The 27,443-nt window shown below is 40.0% G+C and overlaps 1 protein-coding gene across 1 annotated transcript in view; it reads left to right on the top strand.

Moving 5' to 3' along the window:
- LOC128666638 (40-kDa huntingtin-associated protein) overlaps nucleotides 1-27,443 on the top strand; it is a 65,423-nt gene that overhangs the window by 31,966 nt on the left and 6,014 nt on the right. The window contains exons 9-10 of the mRNA XM_053721345.1: nucleotides 873-954; nucleotides 13,638-13,684. Of these exons, the coding sequence (XP_053577320.1) occupies nucleotides 873-954; nucleotides 13,638-13,684 (129 nt within the window). The remainder of the gene's footprint in view (nucleotides 1-872; nucleotides 955-13,637; nucleotides 13,685-27,443) is intronic.

Raw genomic sequence — 27,443 nt, 5'->3', positions numbered from 1 at the left:
CTTCCGAGGTACAGGTCGAGGTCCAGGTGGTACTGTTAGACGCACTGGCGGTACTTTGGACCTTCAGTCTGGCATACCTATTTCCTCTGTTTGCTCTTCTTCCTCGGGTCATTGCTCGAATCATGCAGGAGAAGGCGTCGGTGATCCTCATTGCACCGGCTTGGCCTCGCAGGATTTGGTATGCAGATCTGGTGGACATGTCATCTCTGCCACCGTGGAGACTTCCATTGAGGAAGGACCTTCTAATTCAAGGGCCCTTCCTTCATTCAAATCTAGTTTCTCTGAAGCTGACTATTTGGAGATTGAACGCTTAATTTTATTCAAGCGGGGTTTTTCAGACTCTGTCATAGACCATGATTCAGGCTCGTAAGCCTGTAACTAGAAGGATTTACCATAAGATATGGCGTAAATATTTCTATGGGTGTGAATCCAAGGGCTACTCATGGAGTAGAGTGGGGATTCCTAGATTTTTGTCTTTTCTCCAAGAGGGTACCTGATAAATGTATTTCTTTTTTGACACGATGAGTCCATGGCCTGCCCTGTTCTTGTAAAACAGGTTTTGGGTTATTGTAAACTTCAGAGACCTCTGCACCTTGGCTTTTCCTTTCTTTCCTTAACTTCGGTCGAATGACTGTAGTGGGAGGGAAGGGAGGAGCTATTTAACAGCTCTGCTGTGGTGCTCTTTGCCGCCTCCTGCGGACCAGGAGGTAAATATCTCATTAGTAATTAAGATGATTCGTGGACTCATCGTGTCAAAAAAGAAATACATTTATCAGGTAAGCATAATTTTTTTTCTTTTTTTAGATGCAACAAATAAACATTTTTTTTTTCAGTATTTTGAAACCCAATCTAAAAGAGCCTTTTTGTTGCAGCCTCCGCCGCAGAAGCTGCTGCCTGAGCACGCGCAGACGCTGGAGAAATACGACTGGGAAGCGTTCGACAGCCACAGTCACGGTAAGTCGTCTCTGCTACCATAATTACAGCTATTAGTCCCTGGTGCATAACAGGACTGGTCAGGGTGTGGCCATTTATATAATTATACAGTTTGTGTCTGTACTAGGGAGGTAACATGAGGAGCTATGGGTGTATTTAGTTATATGTGTATATTGTCTCACTACCGATACCGTATGTAGTTAAAGGTGTATATTGTCTCACTACTGTTACCGGATGTAGTTTCAGGTGTATATTGTCTCACTACTGATACCGGATGTAGTTACAGGTGTATATTGTCTCACTACTGATACCGGATGTAGTTACAGGTGTATATTGTGTCACTACTGATACCGGATGTTGTTACAGGTGTATATTGTCTTACTACTGATACCGGATGTAGTTACAGGTGTATATTGTCTCACTACTGATACCGGATGTAGTTACAGGTGTATGTTGTCTCACTATTAATACCGGATGTAGTTACAGGTGTATATTGTCTCACTACTGATACCGTATGTAGTTACAGGTGTATATTGTCTCACTACCGATACCGGATGTAATTACAGGTGTATATTGTGTCACTACCGATACCGTATGTAGTTACAGGTGTATATTGTCTCACTACTGATACCGGATGTAGTTACAGGTGTATATTGTCTCACTACTGATACCGTATGTAGTTACAGGTGTATATTGTCTCACTACTGATACCGGATGTAGTTACAGGTGTATATTGTCTCACTACTGATACCGGATGTAGTTACAGGTGTATATTGTCTCACTACTGATACTGGATGTAGTTACAGGTGTATATTGTCTCACTACTGATACCGGATGTAGTTACAGGTGTATATTGTCTCACTACTGATACCGGATGTAGTTACAGGTGTATATTGTCTCACTACTGATACCGGATGTAGTTACAGGTGTATATTGTCTCACTACTGATACCGGATGTAGTTACAGGTGTATATTGTCTCACTATTAATACCGGATGTAGTTACAGGTGTATATTGTCTCACTACTGATACCGGATGTAGTTACAGATGTATATTGTCTCACTACTAATACCGGATGTAGTTACAGGTGTATATTGTCTCACTACTGATACCGGATGTAGTTACAGGTGTATATTGTCTCACTACTGATACCGGATGTAGTTACAGGTGTATATTGTCTCACTACTGATACCGGATGTAATTACAGGTGTATATTGTCTCACTACTGATACCGGATGTAATTACAGGTGTATATTGTCTCACTACTGATACCGGATGTAGTTACAGGTGTATATTGTCTCACTACCGATACCGGATGTAGTTACAGGTGTATATTGTGTCACTACTGATACCGGATGTAGTTACAGGTGTATATTGTCTCACTACCGATACCGGATGTAGTTACAGGTGTATATTGTGTCACTACCGATACCGGATGTAGTTACAGGTGTATATTGTCTCACTACTGATACCGGATGTAGTTACAGGTGTATATTGTCTCACTACTGATACCGGATGTAGTTACAGGTGTATATTGTCTCACTACTGATACTGGATGTAGTTACAGGTGTATATTGTCTCACTACTTATACTGGATGTAGTTACAGATGTATATTGTCTCATTACTGATACCGTATGTAGTTACAGGTGTATATTGTCTCACTACAGATACCGGATGTAGTTACAGGTGTATATTGTCTCACTACAGATACCGGATGTAGTTACAGGTGTATATTGTCTCACTACTGATTCCCGGATGTAGTTACAGGTGTATATTGTCTCACTACTGATACCGGATGTAGTTACAGGTGTATATTGTGTCACTACTGATACCGTATGTAGTTACAGGTGTATATTGTCTCACTACTGATACCGGATGTAGTTACAGGTGTATGTTGTCTCACTACTGATACCGGATGTAGTTACAGGTGTATGTTGTCTCACTACTGATACCGGATGTAGTTACAGGTGTATATTGTCTCACTACTTTTTTTTTTTTAAATATTTATTTATATCCAACAAAGTGTACAATCAAATGGATTCAAACTCATTGTGCCACGCAGGGCCAGGTAAGACATATATTTTGAAACAAAACAAAAACAATTTAAGACAACAGAGTCACTTCCTCTTAACAAAATAATAATCCCCTTATATGAAATATTTGTACACTTAGCTGGGATTTTTCTATTCTTTTCCTTTCTCATTTTTAAATAAGATTTATATTATACAACATAGATATATATACATCTGACATTAGCAACAAAACCGAGAAGAAACAAAATAACAGACAATAAATGAATTACAGTTCTTCTGTAACAGTGTATATGTCTACAACCAAAAAAATAAAAGAAATTTTAGATCAGCTTCTAGTAATATATACTATACATTTATTAACTATGCCTCTTTATGCCTCCACTGTAGCAAATATACTTTAACACTGAATCTAACTCCTGTTGGATCTGACCTGACACTATATTAAACGGATTCTAACTCAAGGGAATTTCCTGACCTAAAGTTACAACAAAAACAAAAAAACAAAAAAAAAAACGAAAACAGAAATCCCCACCAATCCGTAATCCACCCCACCGTATTCATTCCCCTTCCGACTCTCCAGTGTTACACCATATACGGGGGAAATGACCAGCCAATACTTGTAATTGCACATATGGAGTGTCCCTAAAAGGTTTAACCAATCTAATTTGAGTTTCCACAGGGAAAGATAGAATAAATGTTTCCCATTGGTTAAAGAACCGGGCTAACCTTCCCTCCGTAACGTCTTGCAAATTCCATTGTTCTTGTGTAAAATGGGCAGTCAAAGCATTTTTAAGCTCTTTTAATTTAGGGGCTATTTTTGATTTCCATGCTCTCAATAATATGTTGCGGCCAAGAAATATGATCACGTTGATTAATTTAAAGTTTCTGGGGGCACTCTGCGGATTCACTAAAAAAAATATTTCCATCGGCTGAAAATGATAATCTATTTTGAGAGAGGTCTGTATCCAGTGCTCTACCCTAAGCCAAAATTGACCAATCTTTGGGCAAGTCCAAAAACAATGTAGAAGGTCAGCCCTAGAAGCAGAACATTTGGGGCATACCACCTCCACTCTATACCAATTAGTCAATCTAGCTGGCGTCAAATACGTCATAAAGGCTAGCTTAATTTGTGTCTCTCTCCAGGTGGTCAGCACCCAACTTTTTCCAATTATCTTGAAAGTATTCTCGATAACCTGGCTATCAACCTCAGAAAAAAACTTACTCCATTTTTCAGCTATAAACTCTCTCTGTACATCCGATGGTCCCTGATTCAAAAAATTATAGAAAGGAGCTATTGAGTGCAAGCCGCCTTGAAAATTATTTATTTTAATTTGAAGCTCCAAAAGAGCCCACTCTACTCCATAACTTTGCTTTAACTCAAATATAAAATGCCTTAACTGCAAATATGCATAAAAATCTTTATTTCCAAGTCCAAATAAATGTGTTAATTCACTAAAGGTTAATGGCACAAGATTTGAATCCAACATTTGAGTGACAAATACCAATCCTTTGGAAGACCATACCCTGAAAACTTTATCTGACAACCCTGGTGCAAAATTAGGGTTCCCTATAATAGGTAAATATTTAGAGACATAAGGCGAACACCCCGCAAGGACGCAACATTTTTGCCATGCTAGAATAATATATCTATAAGTACTGAGAGCAAAAATTGAAGATGGAAGTGTATTCATTGGACAGTGTAGAATAGCATCTAATCGAAAAGGAGCCACCAGGGCCGATTCCCAGAATACTGCCGAGACCTGTTCACGATCGGTTACCCAATCAACCGCAACTTTCATCCGTGCTGCCAAGCTGTAGAATTGTAGATTGGGAAGAGATAGACCTGCTGCTTCTTTATTACACATAAGACGTAGAGCAGAGATACGCGCCCTGGCGCCCTTCCAGATTAGGTTGGAACATGCCCTATTATAGTTGGTTATATCTGTCTTATGAATAGGAATTGGGATATTTTGTATGAGGTAAAATAATTTAGGAAAGAGAATGGTTTTTATAAGTATGACCCTAGCTGTTAAGGAGATAGGTAGATTTTTCCATCCTTCCATCTTGTTTTTACATTCTAGAAAACATTTACCGAAGTTTAATTTATACCAGTCATCTGGATTTGCACTTAATTTGATGCCAAGATAGGTTATCTGCGACGTCTCGGTAAATGGGTGTCTGAAATATTGATCTTTCTTATTAAGCCATAATAGCTCAGATTTGGTGAGGTTGATTTTATAGCCCGAAATTGCACCAAACAATTCAATCGATTCTAGTAGTCGGGAAAGACTTCGTTCAATATTACTCAGACATAGAAGTATATCATCCGCGTACATTAGTAATACTAATTTCTGATCTCCAACCCGAATCCCTTCCAATTTCTGTCGAAGTAAAATTGCTAACGGCTCTAATGATAAGTTAAACAACAATGGGGATAGTGGGCAGCCCTGACGCGTACCCCGTTGTAGGACCATCCGTTGAGAAATCTGCCCATTAATTAGTAGAGATGAGATGGGGGTAGAGTATACTAACTGAATAAATTTATACATATGTCCTGTCAGGCCAAATTGTTCTAAGGAATAAAATAGATGCCTCCAGGCGATACGATCGAAAGCCTTTTCAGCGTCTAACGTTAGTAAGGCTAAGTCCACCATACCGCTATGTCTTGTTGTTCTGAATTTATTCCAGAAAAAGTCTATCAGAGTCATGACCTTTTGTGTATTCCTAGTGGGATTTCTCCCTGCCATGAAGCCTGACTGATTTTCATGGATGATTGAGCCTAAATGCGGTTTTAATCTGTTTGCTAAAATAGATGTTAACAATTTGTAGTCCGTGTTTAATACGGAGATTGGTCTATATGATTCTGGAAGATCTGGTTCTTTGTTTTTTTTGGGAATCAGAGATATTACTGCTGCTGCGAAATATGGTGAACATTTATTGTTCCCAATAAAATAAAAATTAAACAATTTTTCCAGTGCTAATGTAATATGTGGTTGGAGAATCCTATAGAATTCAATGGGAAGACAGTCTGGACCAGCTGCTTTATTTGTTTTGGCAGATTTAATTGCTACTGAAATTTCGTCCACATCGATCGGTTTATTGATCTCTGCCAAAATCTCTGGAGAAATTTTGGGAACCTTGATCTTATCCCAAAATAATTTCTGCTTATCTACCGAATAGTCTTCAGCTCTATAAAGCGCGCTAAAATAATCATAAAATTTTTTAGTAATATCCGCATTGTTAGTAAACCTACCTATATTAGACCTAATGGCCTTTATGGGATTCCGACAATTTTTTTTAGTTAGCCTCACCAAAAATTTGGCGGATCTGCCCGCAAAACCTCCATATAGGGCTTTTTGTCTCTGAAGATCTAAAGCAGTCTTTTGTTTGATAAATATGTCTCGTGCGTTCTTGGCGTCTATATACTTTTGCCATTTATCTCTCGTGTGCTCGCTTAGGTATATTCTGTATGTATTTTTTACTTGATTGCTCAGTTGCGTCTCCTGCTGTCTAATTCTTTTTTTCAGTTTACACATGTACGCCTTAATTTGGCCTCTTATTACAGCTTTAGCCGCTTCCCAATACACCTCTGGTCTATTTTTATAATCTTTATTAATAATCTCATATTCTCTCCATTGATTAATCAGCCAGTTCTGGAAGTTATTATTATTCACTAAATATTTAGGGAAAAAGATAGTTTGATTGGTAATTACCTGTCTCTGGGGTACTAATGTGATCACCGCATGATCTGAGATTGTTATATCTCTTATGTCCGCTTTCCATTCTAAGCCAATCATAGATTCTGCAATCAGAAACATATCTATCCTGGACAGGGATTGCTGACCTCTTGCTAGACATGTGAACGGTCTCAGATCTGGATTTTGTGTGCGCCAGATATCTGTTAACCCTAGTTGTGTGGAAAATTTTTGAAGGATACGAGTCTTCCTGTCACGAACGAAATTATAGGCTTTACTTGCTCTGTCAAGAATAGGATCTGCTATTAGATTAAAATCCCCCGCCACTATAAGATTTTGACCTATAAATTTATGCAGATATCGGACCATCCTATCCCAGAATAACTTGTCAATTTTATTTGGCCCATATATATTGCACAATACATACCGTATTTTATTAATTGTGATTTCTACAATTAAAAAGCGGCCTTCCTGATCTATGGTGGACGAATCTATTTTATACTCTAAGTTTTTATTAAAAAGAATAGCCACTCCTCTTTTACGCGCGTTAAATGGGGCCGCAATCACCTCACCTACCCAGTTAGTCTGAAGTTTCACATATTCCGAGCTTTTTAGGTGTGTCTCCTGTAAGAAGGCGAGATCTGGTTTTAATTTTGCTAGATGTTTAATTATGGCCTTCCTCTTTATTGGAGAGTTTATGCCCCCCACGTTCCAAGAAACCAAGTTAAGGGTGTCTAACATATCTCCAAACAATCAAACTTTAACAGGTGTCCCTTCAGTATATTAGAATTTAAACAACCAACCATATTGCGCGGGGGGAAGAGCGGCCAGGGGGGAACGGAGTGGGGGGTGAGAGAGAAAAGAAAAAGAAAAAAAAGAAGAGAAGAAAAAAAAAAAAAAGAAAAGAAAACGTAAAAAATAAAACTTTAAAATACAACCACATAAAAAGAACATGTCCCATTCTTAATTTTTATTAATGAATTTCTATGTCATTTTCCTCAACACCTTCTAGTCAAGCTATGCCCATTTTATTACATAAAGACATCACTTCCTCACTATTATTTACCACATATGAGACCCCTGCCTTATTAATTAGAAGCTTAGCTGGATAAACCAGTCTAACACTACATTCCGCTTTCACAAATTTATCAAAGAAAGGGGACATTTCTCTTCTTTTGGCCCTAGTTTCCGCGGAAAAGTCTTGAAAGATTGAAATTCTATGGGAGTTAATAATCAAGGAGTTGAGTTTTCTGTAATGGTTCAAAAATAATACTTTATCTTGATAATTGACAAACTTAAAAATAATCGGCCTTGTTTTAGGCATAGTGTTATTTTCTCTGAGCACCCCTATTCTGTGGGCTCTTTCTATCAAAAATGGTGTAGGAGGAGGAGGGATCATGAGTGCCTGAGGAAGCGTGATGGAGACAAAGCGTAATAATTCTTGGAATTCAGCTGTTTCAGGCAGGCCAATCACTCTCAAGTTGTTACGCCTTGACCTATCTTCAAGGTCCTCTACTCGAGCTTGTAACTGAGCGATGGCCTTATCCTGGACAGCTGATGCCGCACTCACAACGTTCAACCTATCCTCTACGTCGGACACTCTTGTCTTGACCTCCTCCATTCGGGCAGTAAATTGCCTAATCTCATTGGAAAGATTGGAGATCTCTGACTTTATTTCCTGTTTAACTAAATCCAAATGTGGGGCCATCATTTTCGCCACTTCTGCGGCAAATTCAGACATATCATTAAAAGGATTCATTGCATTTCTATCTTGGGAAGTATCATGGGGGTCCCTCTATACTTTTGGAGTTGCCTCTCTTGTCTCTCTGTTTAGGTGGCATAATAGGAGAGGAATTTTTTTGCTGCGAGATAAACCTCTCCATTCACCTCTGTATACGTGTGTTTCGTGTTAGATATAAATACCAATATATCAATAAATGTGTCTATGTGTGTTTTTCACAGTCACTCCCGTAAGGGGGGCTGACAGAGTGTACGTGCGAAAAAAAAAAAAAAAAAAAAAAAATTGTGAGCAAAAATGAGCAAAATCAAACACGCTCACTTATAGTGCCAAAAAAAAGTGCAGGAATCAGTGATTCTCAGTGAACTCAGTGAGGGGGAACGATGTGGGGGAAAGAAAAAAAAAAAAAAATAGTTGGTACCAATATGTGCGCAGGGGCTAAAAAAAGCCTATAGTGAGAAAAAGGTGAAAAAAAAATAAAATAAAAAAAATTCGGTGCTTCTCAGTATAGCTTAAAAAAAAAAAAAAAAAAAGAAAAAAAAATTACAGCGAAAAATATTATCAAAAATGGAGAGAAAATTTAGCTCAAATCTTAGAATTCCCTAAAGATGGATTTCAACACAATAATTATCCAAATTTATAGCAGGAGAGCAAAATAACCCCAGGTTTTTCTTAGGCTCCACAAAACCCCTAGATATATTAGTTTTGAAGTTTTAGGATATATACACTGTGTAGTACTTAACACTAGTGTTTAGTGGGATGCTTATATACCCTCAACACACCTTAATGAGCCCTTAAACACTATCTCTATATGAAAAACTTCTGGGTCAATAAACATGTAGTAATTGATAGCGTTATATCAAAAGGAGTGATACACCTATTAAATATAATAACTTAAAGTTTACATCCAAGTACCTATGCACTAAATCCCCCTTTTTTTCCCCTTTCTGAATAAACTAACAATATTTTGTGTATGTTAAACAGAAAAAGATTCATTAGGTGACACACATCAGGGAACTTATTCACCCTGTGGCAACATGTTATATGTTAAATCTGGCACAATTGTTAAATAACCTTGGTACATTAAGTAGCTACATATAAACTGACAGTTAGGTTTACTCTAAACAGTCCCAGAGTCCAGACAGGGGCACCTTAATACCCTTTGTTTATTTAACTTTATTTCTATACCGTTTCTGGACACTGCACATTGATATTCCACTGGGACAACACACTCTTCAAAATGACATTGGGTTAAAAAGTCTCGTCTAGGACAATGTGGTACCACTCCAATTGTTTAAGAGGAAAATGTCTCGTACTTATAACCCTCCAGATATTACACTTACATATCTTCTGGCAGCTGTCCATACAAAGAAAGAAAGCACAGGTACCTCAGAGCTCGATGTTAGCACATGCCGGGATGCTGCCGATGTGCACAAAACACTGCTACTCTTAATACCCCTTCCTCTTCAGTGTTAAATCTACCGTGCCATAACGGGGAAAGCTTCTAAAATTTCCAGAGCCCCTAGCCTTGACTGACGCCGTCTTAGCTGTGATACGTGTTTGCCCATGCAAAGTTCCACTTCACGGCCTATTCAATGCAACTCGGCTTGAACTTCGTCCTCCTGGACCATACGACCAGCTGTCTGTGTTAGCCGTTGTCTGATGTAGAGGACGAAGGGAGACTCGGTCAACAGCACTCCACTTCCCGGACCCGTCTGGCGCGACGCCAACAGAAAATGGGAGTGTCGACTCACCGCCACTGGATTGGCTCAGACTGCTGCAGCCGGGTACACACCTTCCCCTCCGGCGCTACGAGATTTGAAGTAAGCCTGATATTTCTTACACTTGCGGCACCGTGGCCAATGTGAGCTTATTCCACAATTTCTATGCCAAATTGAGGCACAGAACCGGAACACTGGGAGGTTTCAGTCTGTATTTAGCACAGCTCTTCAAACTGCTGAAATATAATCACACACAGTTCTTGAGGGCCCCCAGTTAAGGTTCCAATATATGTTAGGTCGTCTTTTTCTTGTCTCCCACCTTCGCCCCGAGACATAAATAATGTAGTGTATCAGGTATTATTTAGCAGGTCGGTAGAGCGAACAAAAAGCAGTGCTTACAGCTGGACGTAACAAGCACTCTCTGGGTTACCAACCCCCGACAACTCCCCCAGCTGAGGGGGTTTGGAAACGTGCTCTTGGCAAAAGAGCAACTTCCGCCTTGTAGGGACTTCTACTCCGAGATCCACAGATCAGGTGCCGGGTCTATTGAACCCCATTAGGCCAAGGCACAATTCGGAGGCTGGAGAATGATAATATCCTTAGTCAGCAAGGACAGGACCGACGAAGCAGACAGCAGCTACCTGCCAGCTACCTGTTCGCTCCGCCCCCAGCCGGAAGTTCCCCAGGTAGTCTTTCTATTGTCTCACTACTGATACCGGATGTAGTTACAGATGTATATTGTCTCACTACTGATACCGTATGTAGTTACAGGTGTATATTGTCTCACTACTGATACTGGATGTAGTTACAGATGTATATTGTCTCACTACTGATACCGTATGTAGTTACAGGTGTATATTGTCTCACTACCGATACTGTATGTAGTTACAGGTGTATATTGTGTCACTACTGATACCGTATGTAGTTACAGGTGTATATTGTCTCACTACCGATACCGTATGTAGTTAAAGGTGTATATTGTCTCACTACTGATACCGGATGTAGTTACAGGTGTATATTGTCTCACTACTGATACCGGATGTAGTTACAGGTGTATATTGTCTCACTACTGATACCGGATGTAGTTACAGGTGTATATTGTCTCACTACTGATACTGGATGTAGTTACAGGTGTATATTGTCTCACTACTGATACCGGATGTAGTTACAGGTGTATATTGTCTCACTACTGATACTGGATGTAGTTACAGGTGTATATTGTCTCACTACTGATACCGGATGTAGTTACAGGTGTATATTGTCTCACTACTGATACCGGATGTAGTTACAGGTGTATGTTGTCTCACTACTGATACCGGATGTAGTTACAGGTGTATATTGTCTCACTACCGATACCGGATGTAGTTACAGGTGTATATTGTCTCACTACCGATACCGGATGTAGTTACAGGTGTATATTGTCTCACTACTGATACCGGATGTAGTTACAGGTGTATATTGTCTCACTACTGATACTGGATGTAGTTACAGGTGTATATTGTCTCACTACTGATACTGGATGTAGTTACAGGTGTATATTGTCTCACTACCGATACCGGATGTAGTTACAGGTGTATATTGTCTCACTACTGATACCGTATGTAGTTACAGGTGTATATTGTCTCACTACCGATACTGTATGTAGTTACAGGTGTATATTGTGTCACTACTGATACCGTATGTAGTTACAGGTGTATATTGTCTCACTACCGATACCGTATGTAGTTACAGGTGTATATTGTCTCACTACTGATACCGGATGTAGTTACAGGTGTATATTGTCTCACTACTGATACCGTATGTAGTTACAGGTGTATATTGTCTCACTACTGATACCGTATGTAGTTACAGGTGTATATTGTCTCACTACCGATACCGGATGTAGTTACAGGTGTATATTGTCTTACTACTGATACCGGATGTAGTTACAGGTGTATATTGTCTCACTACCGATACTGGATGTAGTTACAGGTGTATATTGTCTCACTACTGATACTGGATGTAGTTACAGGTGTATATTGTCTCACTACTGATACTGGATGTAGTTACAGGTGTATATTGTCTCACTACAGATACCGGATGTAGTTACAGGTGTATATTGTCTCACTACCGATACCGGATGTTGTTACAGGTGTATATTGTCTCACTACCGATACCGGATGTTGTTACAGGTGTATATTGTCTCACTACTGATACCGGATGTAGTTACAGGTGTATATTGTCTCACTACTGATACCGGATGTAGTTACAGGTGTATATTGTCTCACTACTGATACTGGATGTAGTTACAGGTGTATATTGTCTCACTACAGATACCGGATGTAGTTACAGGTGTATATTGTCTCACTACTGATACCGGATGTAGTTACAGGTGTATATTGTCTCACTACTGATACCGGATGTAGTTACAGGTGTATGTTGTCTCACTACTGATACTGGATGTAGTTACAGGTGTATATTTTCTCACTACTGATTCCCGTATGTAGTTACAGGTGTATATTGTGTCACTACTGATACCGGATGTAGTTACAGGTGTATATTGTCTCACTACCGATACCGGATGTTGTTACAGGTGTATATTGTCTCACTACCGATACCGGATGTTGTTACAGGTGTATATTGTCTCACTACTGATACCGTATGTAGTTACAGGTGTATATTGTCTCACTACTGATACCGGATGTAGTTACAGGTGTATATTGTCTCACTACTGATACTGGATGTAGTTACAGGTGTATATTGTCTCACTACAGATACCGGATGTAGTTACAGGTGTATATTGTCTCACTACTGATACCGGATGTAGTTACAGGTGTATATTGTCTCACTACTGATACCGGATGTAGTTACAGGTGTATGTTGTCTCACTACTGATACTGGATGTAGTTACAGGTGTATATTTTCTCACTACTGATTCCCGTATGTAGTTACAGGTGTATATTGTCTCACTACAGATACCGGATGTAGTTACAGGTGTATATTGTCTCACTACCGATACCGGATGTAGTTACAGGTGGATATTAAAAATGCTATTTAATGCACAGATGAGGGAGCTCCATGGTTTATATTCTATGCAAAAAATCGTTTTTTTATCAATAGCAGCCTGATGTCTGAAGACTTTTCCCTGAGCAAGGGCCACACTTTGCAGCCTATCCTCTCCCAGTGCACTTAAGGGTTAATCGCCCTTAACAGTGATGTTGCCGCAAAAAGAGAGAAAAGAACTGTGTAAGGAAGGGAGTTGCATTAGACTAGACTATTAAGGGTGAGCATAGTTTGCGATCAGGTAAATGTGTATGTGCTGTGCACAGATTCTCATTAATTAGTTATCTCACTGGTCTTTTGTGCAGTAGCACAGCTGGGGCAGCCTCTGATTGGTTGCACTTGACACACCCTGATATAAATATTATATGAGCTTGTCAGAGAAAGGTTGTAGTGTATTTAGATACTGCTTGTGCAGCGCTCAGGTCACTGGTTATTGTACTACTGTGCGGTGATGAGAACTCTTCTTGTTTTTCAGTGAATTATCTGACAGAAGAGGTGTTTTTATTGCTGCAGTCTGTGGTGGTGAGTATGGCTTCCCAGGTTTGTATAGTAGCTATGTGTGCTGCACATGAGCTGATAGGAACAACAGATCCAGCCTTAAACAAGGTGTTACTGAGATGAAAGAGATGCACAGAGCATCGTAGTCACATTCATTAATTAGTACCTAGGATAGTCTTATGCTTAGCCCAGGAAAAGTTTTTGTACGTAGGATAGCATTATGCTTAGCCCAGGCATTTATTAGTGCGTAGGATAGCCTTATGCTTATCCCAGGCATTTATTAGTACGTAGGGTAGCCTTATGCTTATCCCATGCATTAATTAGTATGTAGGGTAGCCTTATGCGTATCCCAGGAATTAATTAGTACGTAGGATAGCCTTATGCTTATCCCAGGCATTAATTAGTACGTAGGATAGCTTTATGCTTAGCCCAGGCATTAATTAGTACGTAGGGTAGCCTTATGCTTATCCCATGCATTAATTAGTATGTAGGGTAGCCTTATGCGTATCCCAGGAATTAATTAGTACGTAGGATAGCCTTATGCTTATCCCAGGCATTAATTAGTACGTAGGATAGCCTTATGCTTATTCCAGGCATTAATTAGTACGTAGGATAGCTTTATGCTTAGCCCAGGCATTAATTAGTATGTAGGATTGCCGTATGCTTAGCCCAGGCAGTAATTAGTACGTAGGATAGCCTTATGCTTATCCCAGGCAGTAATTAGTATGTAGGATAGCCTTATGCTTAGCCCATGCAGTAATTAGTACGTTGGAAAGCCTTATGCTTATCCCAGGCAATAATTAGTACGTAGGATAGCCTTATGCTTATCCCAGGCAGTAATTAGTATGTAGGATAGCCTTATGCTTATCCCAGGCAGTAATTAGTATGTAGGATAGCCTTATGCTTATCCCAGGCAGTAATTAGTATGTAGGGTAGCTTTATGCTTATCCCAGGCAGTAATTAGTATGTAGGATAGCCTTATGCTTATTCCAGGCAGTAATTAGTACGTAGGATAGCCTTATGCTTATTGCAGGCAGTAATTAGTATGTAGGATAGCCTTATGCTTATCCCAGGCAGTAATTAGTACGTAGGATAGCCTTATGCTTATTCCAGGCAGTAATTAGTATGTAGGATAGCCTTATGCTTATCCCAGGCAATAATTAGTATGTAGGATAGCCTTATGCTTATCCCAGGTATTGGTATGTAGGATAGCTTTATGCTTATCCCAGGCAGTTATTAGTATGTAGGATAGACTTATGCTTATCCCAGGTAGTAATTAGTATGTAGGGTAGCTTTATGCTTATCCCAGGCATTAATTAGTATGTAGGATAGTCTTATGCTTATCCCAGGCAGTAATTAATATGTAGGATAGCCTTATGCTTATCCCAGGCAGTAATTAGTACGTAGGATAGCCTTATGCTTATTCCAGGCAGTAATTAGTACGTAGGATAGCCTTATGCTTATCCCAGGCAGTAATTAGTACGTAGGATAGCCTTATGCTTATTCCAGGCAGTAATTAGTACGTAGGATAGCCTTATGCTTATCCCAGGCATTAATTAGTATGTAGGATAGCCTTATGCTTATCCTAGGCAGTAATTAGTATGTAGGTTAGCCTTATGCTTATCCCAGGCATTAATTAGTATGTAGGATAGCCTTATGCTTATCCCAGGCAGTAATTAGTATGTAGGTTAGCCTTATGCTTATCCCGGGCATTAATTAGTACGTAGGATAGCCTTATGCTTATCCCAGGCATTAATTAGTACGTAGGATAGCCTTATGCTTATCCCAGGCAGTAATTAGTATATAGGTTAGCCTTATGCTTATCCCAGGCATTAATTAGTACGTAGGATAGTGAAGACAAATAAATAAACAATGGCACTATTGGAGGCAACAATTGTGATGCTATATCAGAACCTACAATTTTAAGTGCAATTAAAGTATTGGATTGGGAGTGGTGCTTTGCATAAAAATGACATTTGAAAACAGTCCCAGTAAAGGATGCAAATCTAGCGCCTTCTGCCCAGACTGGAAGATGAGAAAAGAGTAATCACATAAAATATAACTCTTATTGATATAACCTGTAGTTAATACCAAAACAAGTAAGGTAGGGAAAATCATAATAATGAGGGCCTTCAATCCCCCTAACTAATAAGTGGTAGCTATAAAATGCCTAACAAGTGGTATAGGGGTGATAATAAAGGGTTAATTCAGAGTTCAGAATGTGAAGGTACACACAGTAGATCACCAAAGATCTGATAGATGTGATCTAATGTGGTAAAATGCCTATAGGCTGTAACTACCTGTGTCATCAGATATTATGTAGTATAGCAGCTAATAATGGAAAATTCCTTTTGTTGAATCATGGTTATAACTCACAAACAGTGTGGAAATGGGGTACAAATATGAACTGATACTCTGTATTTCAACTGGTGTAACCTGCTATTGTTTTACTCACTAGTATCCCAGCCAGGTGTAATACAGGCTTAGCAATAGTTATTACATTAGGGTATGAAAACAGTACCTTGAAGCGTTACAGGTGTAACGGTACCTCTTTATGCCAGAGAGTCCGGAGTTAGCTGTGTCTCATCCAAGTTCCACTGAGTGAGCAGAGAACACCAAAAGTCCGTCCGGCTTCCGTGGTAGGGCGCTTCACTCAGTGAGGTAGCTTGATTGGTTTAGCCAGGTCAAGTGGCCTTCCAGGAGGCCCGGCGCAGGGGACTTATGAGCAGCTTGCAGGATCAAAGAATGGAGCGTCCCAACCTCCTCAAGATTCAAGTATGCAGAGAACAATAAACGATCCTTGTTGGTGTTGAAAGTAAAAGACACCTTTATTGGTATAAAGTGCAAAAACTCATAGTTTATTGTTCTCTGCAGAGTGGGAATAGGATACAAATGTATAATAATAGTGTTTGTTACAAGTTAACAGACTTGTTACAACAATGTGATCACAATGAATAAAGAATCTGTTATATTAGAGACTCTGGTTCATTGTATCCATTAGCTTGTCTGAATAATATAAGAAATGCGTTCTGGGCGAGTCATCACACCAATACGAAGGTATTTAATCAAATATATTCGTAAAACAACTTATGTTGTGCTTCAGCTATATCAGGATACTGGCACCACGTATATTATGTCACTGCTTCAAACAGATATGCAGTTATAAAACTCTCTGCTATTCTGTCATATGTTAAAATGTTGTTGGAAGTATAATATGTAAGCTGAGAACTCGGGGTACTGTGATCTACGGTAGCAGGTGAGTCCTGAAAAGGGCTCCAACATATAGATGATCTTTGTTTAATATCTTCAAATAAAGAATCGGTTGTGTTGGTGACTCTGAATCATCGTATCAGCTGGCCTGAGTATAGTATATAGGTGGTGCGCTCCGAGTGAGTCATAACAAGAATGTACTGTTATTCATACATTGTGTGGTGATAAAACCGCTAGTATCTAACCGGCTTAATAATAGGTTATGTTGTGCTTCAACTCGTGTTAGGGAAATTGCCTAACTCACATTATATCATAACACCAAGCACACATGCAGATATAATCTTCTGCTATACTCTTTGTGTGATATTATATGTGAACAACTACTGAATCATGCATGAACTGTGTGATAGGAATTCAATATTTAAAGGGACACTGAACCCAATTTTTTTTTCTTTCTTTCATGATTCAGATAGAGCATCAAATTTTAAGCAACTTTCTAATTTACTCCTATTATCAATTTTTCTTCATTCTCTTGCTATCTTTGTTTAAAAAGCAGGAATGTGATGCTTAGGAGCCAACCCATTTTTGGTTGAGAACCTGGGTAGTGCTTGCTTATTGGTGGTTAAATGTAAGCCTCCAATAAGCAAGCGCTATCCATGGTGCTGAACCTAAAATGGGCTGGCTGCTAAGATTTACATTCCTGCTTTTAAAATAAAGATAGCAAGAAAATGATGAAAAATTGATAATAGGAGTAAATTAGAAATTTGCTAAAAATGTCATGCTCTATCTGAATCATGAAAGAAAAAATTTGGGTTCAGTGTCCCTTTAAAGTTATATGATCTATGATTCCGAAATGAGTCCTGAAATGGATTCCAACATATAAGGGTATACAGTTATGACCGTATAAATAATGCGGTTGTTAAATCACAGCCATAACTGCAGTGCACCAAGATCACTCGTACGGGTACCCTATATTAACTCGCTGAGTGCGGTTTTAAATTTAGTGTCAAAATTAGAAAGGCATAAGCTAGTCTGTATCCGGTGCGGTAATTAACTACATTAAAAAGAGGGTTCCCATAGACCCCTGATTCCACTGACACGTTCCGCCCGTATAGGGCTTTCTCGAAGGCTGGTTCTGATAGGTGTCAATCAAGATATATCAACCAATTATAATACAGGAATATTTGAAGTGCTGATGTATGTTTATATGCTGGCAACTAATGAATAGAGATGTTTTGCAAATCATATACACAATATATATTTTAATGCTTACATCGCAGCATGTCAATATATTCCTTCGGGATATTAGCATATATATTTTTTTCATCGACAGAATAGACAATCACCAGGAGGTAGGCAGTTGAATAATTCAATTTTTTTTTTTTTTTAAATACTTTATTTATTTCCAGTATTTGTCACAGCAACAATGAGTGTAAACATTGGAATTTATACATATTGCAACAGAAAATATTGTCGCTATAGCAACACTGGGTTTTATAATACATTCTAATTTTCCTAATCCTAACTGATTCTACTATTCCCCTGTCTACAGCCTCCCCTTCTACTAAGCCTATGTTAGGTCCTATTAACATAAACCATGGAATGTGGATTGCCAGCTTGTCACGCCTCTCTACTATAGTTGGTTAGGGAAAGTCTGCATATCATTGTGGAGTTGTGACAGTTCATTAAAAGTCTTTTCTTAGCCGGCAATCATCCCAGAGCGATAAACATAAACTTTTTTCTAATTAGGGTAAAGCTTTTAAGCAGTAACTAGTAACATAAAGTATCAGCTTCTGTCTCTTTGCCTCGCCTCTCTCTCATCTTGAGAAGACTGTGTTTCTCAGTCTTGCCCCGAGGCGCCCCCCCCTCCGGGTTCGTCTCCCTTAGTTTCCTTCCCTCCTGTGTGGTGGGTAGTTGGTTAGCTAACGGAAGATGTTCCATTTGCCATGTAGTTGTGCTTGTAGTACATAATCTGAGTCTCTGAGTGGGTATATAATCTTTCTGATGCTGAAGGTCTAAGCTATCAATAAGGGGCTCCCATTTGGTCAGAAAGTGCTTAGCCCTTAGTGTTATGTCTCCCTGCGTGTCTATCTGCTCATATACCATTTGTTGTTGTAAAGCGAGTTTAAGGTGTGTCAGGCTTGGTGAGTCAGCTGTCATCCAATGCTTAAGAATGAGTTTTCTGGCCAATAGTATCACATTGTGAATAAATTTAGAGTGAGTTAGTTCCTCTGTCGGTGAGTGCAGGAATATCACCCTGATCGCTGTCAGTTCAAATGTTTCCCTAATGACACTCTCTACCCAACTCCTTGTCATTCCCCAAAATTTTGTAAGTCTTGGGCATTGCCATATCATGTGTATCATGTCTGGTTTGGGATGTGAGCATTTTGGGCATAGTCCAACGGTGTCTGGATTCCACCTGTGATACATCCTAGGAGTTATATATGCTTTGTGTAATAGCTTCATATGTGATTCTCGGATTTCACTTGATAGTGAGGCTTTTCTCACCTACGTGATACTTTGCTCCACAATCTGATCTACGGTTGACTGGTCAGTCAGTGTATTCCATGTCTCCTGGATGTTATTGGGTAGTGTCTGAAGGGCTCTATAGGTGTGGGAGATGGAAGTCATCCCCCCTCTAGTCAGTGACAGCAGCTTATAAACCTCACAGTCCGTGTCAGGCAGAGCCCCAGACCTCAGAAGGCCCTGCACGTAGTGTCTTATCTGGAGGAAAGCGAAATGGTGATTTCTAGGTATGTGAGTCAGTTTGTAGGTCAATGAATGGCTTAATAGTTTTCTGGTCTTCTGACAGTATTTGTTGGAGGGTCGTTACTCCCCATTCCTCCCACTGTTTAAAAGGTTTGGTAGTGAAACCCGCCTGGAAATCAGGGTTGCCTCGTAGTGGGAGATAGACAGTGTATTTGTGTGTGACTCCAAAGGCCCTACAGATCTTCCACCACGCTTTTATGGGGTGGAGGTAGAGGGCTGCGCCTCCAACTGCCCCTTCAACCTGTGCTCTGGTCATGTGTGGAAGCATTTTCAGGGACCACGGTGTAATGAGTTGCTCCTCCAATTTATTATTGGTGAAGTTGTCTTTATCTAGGAGCCAGTCCATCACATATTTAGCCAAAGCCGCCCAGTTGTAGTATTCTATGTTTGGGAGTCCAAAACCTCCCATCTCTGGCGTAGCTGTCATTTTGAGATAGCTTAGTCTGTGTTTTTTCCCTTTCCACAGAAATTGTGTAATGTCCCTATTTAGTGTTTTAAGATCCTGTTTATGTATCAGCTCTGGGACCATCTGTAGTGTGTACAGCATTTTGGGAAATAATATCATTTTGATTAGTCCCACTCTCCCCGACAGTGTGAGCGGTAGAGTGGACCAATTCAGGAGTGTCTGTCTCAAATTTTTAAGAAGCGGTTTAAAATTGATGTCGTACCACTGAGTGGGGTCCCTAGCCAGCGTGATACCTAGGTATTTGAATGTATTGGTAACTATTTTAAAGTTATCTCTAAGTGGCACCTTAGGCCTGCTATTCTGTAGCCATAATAGCTCCAATTTCTCTTTGTTCATGCAGTACCCTGAGATTTCCCCAAATTCAGCAACAATACGCATTATACAGGGGATATTCCTTCTAGGCTCGCGCGTGTATAGGATCATGTCATCTGCGAAGAGGGATATATGTAGCGTTTCTTTGCCTATCCTGAGTCCCTCCGTGTCTTTCCTAATTTTAATCGCCAATGGCTCAAGTGCGAGGTCAAAGAGGATCGGAGACAGGGGGCATCCCTGTCTCGTACCCCTCAGGAGAGGGAATGTATTGGATGGCGTGCCATTGACCAGGATCGCTGCGCGAGGATCATTGTAAATGGTGCGTATGGCTGTCATGAAGTTGCCCTGTATCCCAAATTTCCCCAGTGTCGTGAACAGGTGGTCCCACAGTAATTTGTCGAATGCTTTTTCGGCATCCACAAGTATCAGGCAAGCATCCTCACCCTCCCGATCTTGGTCTTGTTTACCTTTTCCCCCATGAATAATTCAATTTTAATGGTGAAATAAGTACAACAAACGATGTGCCCCAAACATGTGCAACAAGAAATCTTCTTACGCGTTTTGTGTGTACAAACGCACTTCGTCAGAGAGATGTTATGTGTGTGAACAGGTGAACAATTTATAGTGTTGTGTTAATTGGTATTGTTAACCCTATAGTGAAGTGTAACCGGTGATAGTGTTCGTATGTGTTGTGGTAACTATGCTCATAAGAATTATGTGATTCTATTTAAAGTGTATACAAAAATAAGTACATAAACCTGCTCAGTCTGACAGAAAAATCTGTACACTTACATCTGAAAATCAGTGGATATGTGTTATGTGGCTAAGACTGAGTAATATTGAAGTGGAAAATATATTATTGAATCCTATTGTCCATGTTGTGTGCCTTTATAATTAATATATTATGTGACATAATTCAGCATTGGATTTAACCAACTAATATTTGTAAATACCAAAATATCTGTTCAATTATGCAGAACCAACATAAATAAATAAATGAATAAAAAAAATGAATAAAAAGTGTTATTAGAATTTTGGGAAAAATTTGAATTAAACTTAGAACAAGATTGTCAATTATTATAATTCAAAATTGCATAATTTATAAATGTCAAGTATATTTTCCTAAAGAATGAAAATCTAATAACCTCTGTCCATATACCAAGTAAAAAGTTTTGTAACATTAGATCACACACTGTTGGTGAGTTATGTATTTTTTCATTGTTACTGCAAACATGCAGATGCTTGTACATTCAATAATGAATACACATATAATTAAATGTGTAACTATATATGCACATATGCAGAAAAAACAATGAAAAATAGTAATAAAATGAGAAAATGAAAATACATCAATATTAGATAATAGAACCTAGTATCAGACAGAACAAAATCTATAGTCAACATATTATTAATAATCTCACTATACTCAAATGCTTAATACTAACTCACCCATTTCATAATCTTAATATTGTTCACTCTTATGAACTGCATTGTTTAAGTTTCATAATTATATTGAAAATTAAACCGTTTTTACTCTTGCTAAATCTCTAACTTATTCTCTTAGAAAAAAATGTTATTTACTACCTGTGTAGTTAGGTTAGATGATTTTCAATTTATATAATAATAGAAAACATTGTTGTAAGTACTGGTCATTTTTAATTATAGTATGTACAATGAGTATATTATATATTGATTCAATGTTCAGTACTACACAACAATTGTATATAATGATTAATATAAATTGTTAATTATCGTTTAGATGTTAAATAATGGGAACTGATGTTAAAATTTTATTTTCTCCTGTTAAGTGTAGTCAGTCCACGGGTCATCCATTACTTATGGGATTATATCTCCTCCCTAACAGGAAGTGCAAGAGGATCACCCAAGCAGAGCTGCTATATAGCTCCTCCCCTCTACGTCATACCCAGTCATTCTCTTGCACCTAACTAATAGATAGGACGTGTGAGAGGACTTTGGTTATTAAAATTAGTATTTATTTCTTCAATCAAAAGTTTGCTATTTTAAACAGCACCGGAGTGTGTTGTTTTTTCTCAGGCAGCATTAGAAGAAGAATCTACCTGAGTTTGTGTATGATCTTAGCGGTCGTAACTAAGATCCATTTGCTGTTTTCGGCCATTCTGAGGAGTGAGGTAACTTCAGAACAGGGGACAGCGGGCAGGGTTCACCTGCAAGGAGGTATGTTGCAGTATATTATTTTCTAAGGAATGGAATTGACTGAGAAAATACTGCTAATACCGATATAATGTAAGTGCAGCCTTAAATGCAGTAGTAGCGACTGGTATCAGGCTGATATGTATGTATATTTAAACTGAGGTATTTCTGGGGAATGGAATTTCACTAAGAAAATACTGTATACATTTAATTTGTATTGAGCCCCCACTGCAGTGAAAGCGACTAGCAGCAGGCTTATTAATATAATTTCATAATTTTATTTTAAAACGTTTACTGGCAGGTTAATCGTTTTTCTCTGAGGTACTTGGTGATAAAACTTTTTGGGCATTACTTTTCCACATGGCTGTCGTTTATTATGAATAAATTCAGTTTACTAAGCTTCCCCACTGTTGTAATATGAGTGGGAGGGGCCTATTTTGGCGCTTTATTGCGCAGTAAAAATTCTGTCACAGTCTTCCTATTTCTTCCTCCATGATCCAGGACGTCTCTACAGAGCCCAGGGGTCTCCAAAACTAGTTTTGAGGGAGGTAATCACTCACAGCAGACCTGTGAGACTGTGCTTTTGACTGTGATAAAACGTTTATATTAATCTGTTATCCATTTTTTTGGGTACTAAGGGGTTAATCATCCATTTGCTGGTGGGTGCAATCCTTTGCTAACTTAATGCATTTACTGTGAAAATTTGGTTGCTATAACTAATTTGGTTCATTGTTATTTCAACTGTGACAGTTTCTTTGTGCTTCTTAAAGGCACAGTAACGTTTTTTATATTGCTTGTAAATTTATTTGAAAAGTATTTTCCAAGCTTGCTAGTTTCATTGCTAGTTTGTTTAAACATGTCTGACACAGAGGAATCTCTTTGTGCAATATGTTTAAAGGCCAATGTGGAGCCCAATAGAAATTTGTGTACTAATTGCATTGATGCTACTTTAAATAAAAGCCAATCTGTACATGTAAAGAAAATTTCACCAGACAACGAGGGGGAAGTTATGCCGACTAACTCCCCTCACGTGTCAGTACCTTCGTCTCCCGCTCAGGAGGTGCGTGATATTGTGGCGCCAAGTACATCAGGGCGGCCCATACAAATCACTTTGCAAGACATGGCTAATGTTATGACTGAAGTATTATCTAAATTGCCAGAATTTAGGGGTAAACGCGACCACTCTGGGATGAGAACAGAGTGCGCTGATAATAATAGAGCCATGTCTAATACTGCGTCACAATTTGCAGAACATGAGGACGGAGAGCTTCATTCTGTGGGTGACGGATCTGATCCAAGTAAACTGGACTCAGACATTTCAAATTTTAAATTTAAGCTTGAGAACCTCCGTGTATTGCTAGGGGAGGTATTAGCGGCTCTGAATGATTGTAACACGGTTGCAATTCCAGAGAAAATATGTAGGCTGGATAAATATTTTGCGGTACCGACGTGTACTGACGTTTTTCCTATACCTAAAAGGCTTACAGAAATTGTTAACAAGGAGTGGGATAGACCCGGTGTGCCTTTTTCTCCCCCTCCTATATTTAGAAAAATGTTTCCAATAGACGCCACCACACGGGACTTATGGCAGACGGTCCCTAAGGTGGAGGGAGCAGTCTCTACTTTGGCTAAGCGCACCACTATCCCGGTGGAGGATAGCTGTGCTTTTTCAGATCCAATGGATAAAAAGTTAGAGGGTTACCTTAAGAAAATGTTTGTTCAACAAGGTTTTATATTACAACCCCTTGCATGCATTGCGCCTGTCACGGCTGCGGCGGCATTCTGGTTTGAGTCTCTGGAAGAGACCATTAGCTCAGCTACATTGGATGAGATTACAGACAAGCTTAGAGTCCTTAAGCTAGCTAATTCATTTATTTCCGATGCCGTAGTACACTTAACTAAACTTACGGCTAAGAATTCTGGATTCGCCATTCAAGCGCGCAGAGCGCTGTGGCTTAAATCCTGGTCAGCTGATGTTACTTCTAAATCGAAATTGCTTAACATTCCTTTCAAAGGGCGGACATTATTCGGGCCTGGTTTGAAGGAAATTATCGCTGACATTACTGGAGGTAAGGGCCATGCCCTGCCTCAAGACAGAGCCAAACCAAGGGCTAGACAGTCTAATTTTCGTGCGTTTCGTAACTTCAAGGCAGGAGCAGCATCAACTTCCTCCGCTCCAAAACAGGAAGGAACTGTTGCTCGCTACAGACAGGGCTGGAAACCTAACCAGTCCTGGAACAAGGGCAAGCAGGCCAGAAAGCCTGCTGCTGCCCCTAAGACAGCATGAAGTGAGGGCCCCCGATCCGGAAACGGATCTAGTGGGGGGCAGACTTTCTCTCTTCGCCCTGGCTTGGGCAAGAGATGTCCAGGATCCCTGGTCGTTAGAGATCATATCTCAGGGATATCTTCTGGACTTCAAAGCTTCTCCCCCAAAAGGGAGATTTCATCTTTCAAGGTTGTCAGCAAACCAGATAAAGAAAGAGGCGTTTCTACGCTGTGTACAAGACCTTTTACTAATGGGAGTGATCCACCCAGTTCCGCGGTCGGAACACGGACAAGGGTTTTACTCAAATCTGTTTGTGGTTCCCAAAAAAGAAGGAACCTTCAGACCAATCTTGGACTTAAAAATCCTAAACAAATTCCTAAGAGTTCCATCGTTCAAAATGGAAACTATTCGGACAATCTTACCTATGATCCAAAAGAGTCAGTACATGACCACAGTGGATTTAAAGGATGCCTACCTTCACATACCGATTCACAAAGATCATTATCGGTACCTAAGGTTTGCCTTCCTAAACAGGCATTACCAGTTTGTAGCTCTTCCCTTCGGGTTAGCCACGGCTCCAAGAATCTTTACAAAGGTTCTGGGCTCTCTTCTGGCGGTGCTAAGATCGCGAGGAATTTCGGTAGCTCCATACCTAGACGACATTCTGATACAAGCGTCAAGTTTCCAGACTGCCAAGTCTCACACAGAGTTGGTTCTGGCATTTCTAAGGTCGCATGGGTGGAAGGTGAACGTAGAAAAGAGTTCTCTTTTGCCACTCACAAGAGTTCCCTTCTTGGGGACTCTTATAGATTCTGTAGAAATGAAAATTTACCTGACAGAAGACAGGTTAACAAAACTTCTAAATGCTTGCCGTGTCCTTCATTCCATTCAACACCCGTCAGTGGCTCAATGCATGGAGGTAATCGGCTTAATGGTAGCGGCAATGGACATAGTACCTTTTGCTCGCCTACATCTCAGACCACTACAATTGTGCATGCTAAGTCAGTGGAATGGGGATTACTCAGATTTGTCCCCTATGCTGAATCTGGATCAAGAGACCAGAAATTCTCTTCTATGGTGGCTTTCTCGGCCACATCTGTCCAGGGGGATGCCCTTCAGCAGGCCAGATTGGACGATTGTAACAACAGACGCCAGCCTCCTAGGTTGGGGCGCTGTCTGGAATTCCCTGAAGGCTCAGGGGTCATGGACTCAGGAGGAGAGTCTCCTTCCAATAAACATTCTGGAATTAAGAGCAGTTCTCAATGCTCTCCTGGCTTGGCCTCAGTTAGCAACTCTGAGGTTCATCAGGTTTCAGTCGGACAACATCACGACTGTGGCTTACATCAACCATCAGGGAGGGACAAGGAGTTCCCTAGCGATGATGGAAGTCTCAAAGATAATTCGCTGGGCAGAGTCTCACTCTTGCCACCTTTCAGCGATCCATATCTCAGGCGTGGAGAACTGGGAGGCGGATTTCCTAAGTCGCCAGACTTTTCACCCGGGGGAGTGGGAACTTCACCCGGAGGTATTTGCCCAACTGCTTCGGCAAACCAGATCTGGATCTCATGGCGTCTCGCAAGAACGCCAAGCTTCCTTGTTACGGATCCAGGTCCAGGGACCCGGGAGCGGTTCTGATAGATGCTCTGACAGCACCTTGGGTCTTCAACATGGCTTATGTGTTTCCACCATTCCCGATACTTCCTCGACTGATTGCCAGGATCAAACAGGAGAGAGCATCAGTGATTCTAATAGCGCCTGCGTGGCCACGCAGGACCTGGTATGCAGATCTAGTGGACATGTCGTCCGGTCCACCATGGTCTCTGCCTCTGAGACAGGACCTTCTGGTTCAGGGTCCTTTCAAACATCCAAATCTAATTTCTCTGAAGCTGACCATGGAAATTGAACGCTTGATTCTATCAAAGCGTGGATTCTCGGAGTCAGTGATTGATACCTTAATACAGGCTAGGAAACCTGTTACCAGGAAAATTTACCATAAAATATGGCGTAAATACTTGCATTGGTGCGAATCCAAGAGTTACTCATGGAGTAAGGTTAGGATTCCTAGGATATTGTCCTTTCTACAAGAAGGTTTAGAAAAGGGCTTATCTGCTAGTTCGTTAAAGGGACAGATCTCAGCTCTGTCCATCCTTTTACACAAGCGTCTGTCAGAAGTTCCAGACGTTCAGGCTTTTTGTCAGGCTTTGGCCAGGATTAAGCCTTTGTTTAAAACTGTTGCTCCGCCATGGAGCTTAAACTTAGTTCTTAACGTTTTACAGGGTGTTCCGTTTGAACCCCTTCATTCCATTGATATCAAGCTGTTATCTTGGAAAGTTCTGTTCTTAATGGCTATTTCCTCGGCTTGAAGAGTCTCTGAGTTATCGGCTTTACATTGTGATTCTCCTTATCTGATTTTTCATTCAGACAAGGTAGTTTTGCGTACTAAACCTGGGTTCTTACCTAAGGTAGTCACTAACAGAAATATCAATCAAGAGATTGTTGTTCCTTCACTGTGCCCTAACCCTTCCTCAAAAAAGGAACGACTTCTGCTCAATCTGGACGTCGTCTGTGCCCTGAAATTTTATTTGCAA

Source organism: Bombina bombina, chromosome 7 (genome assembly GCF_027579735.1).
Source record: "Bombina bombina isolate aBomBom1 chromosome 7, aBomBom1.pri, whole genome shotgun sequence".
Taxonomy (NCBI): domain Eukaryota; kingdom Metazoa; phylum Chordata; class Amphibia; order Anura; family Bombinatoridae; genus Bombina; species Bombina bombina.
Note: the sequence above shows the minus strand (reverse complement) of the source record. Positions and strands in the feature narration are given on the sequence as shown.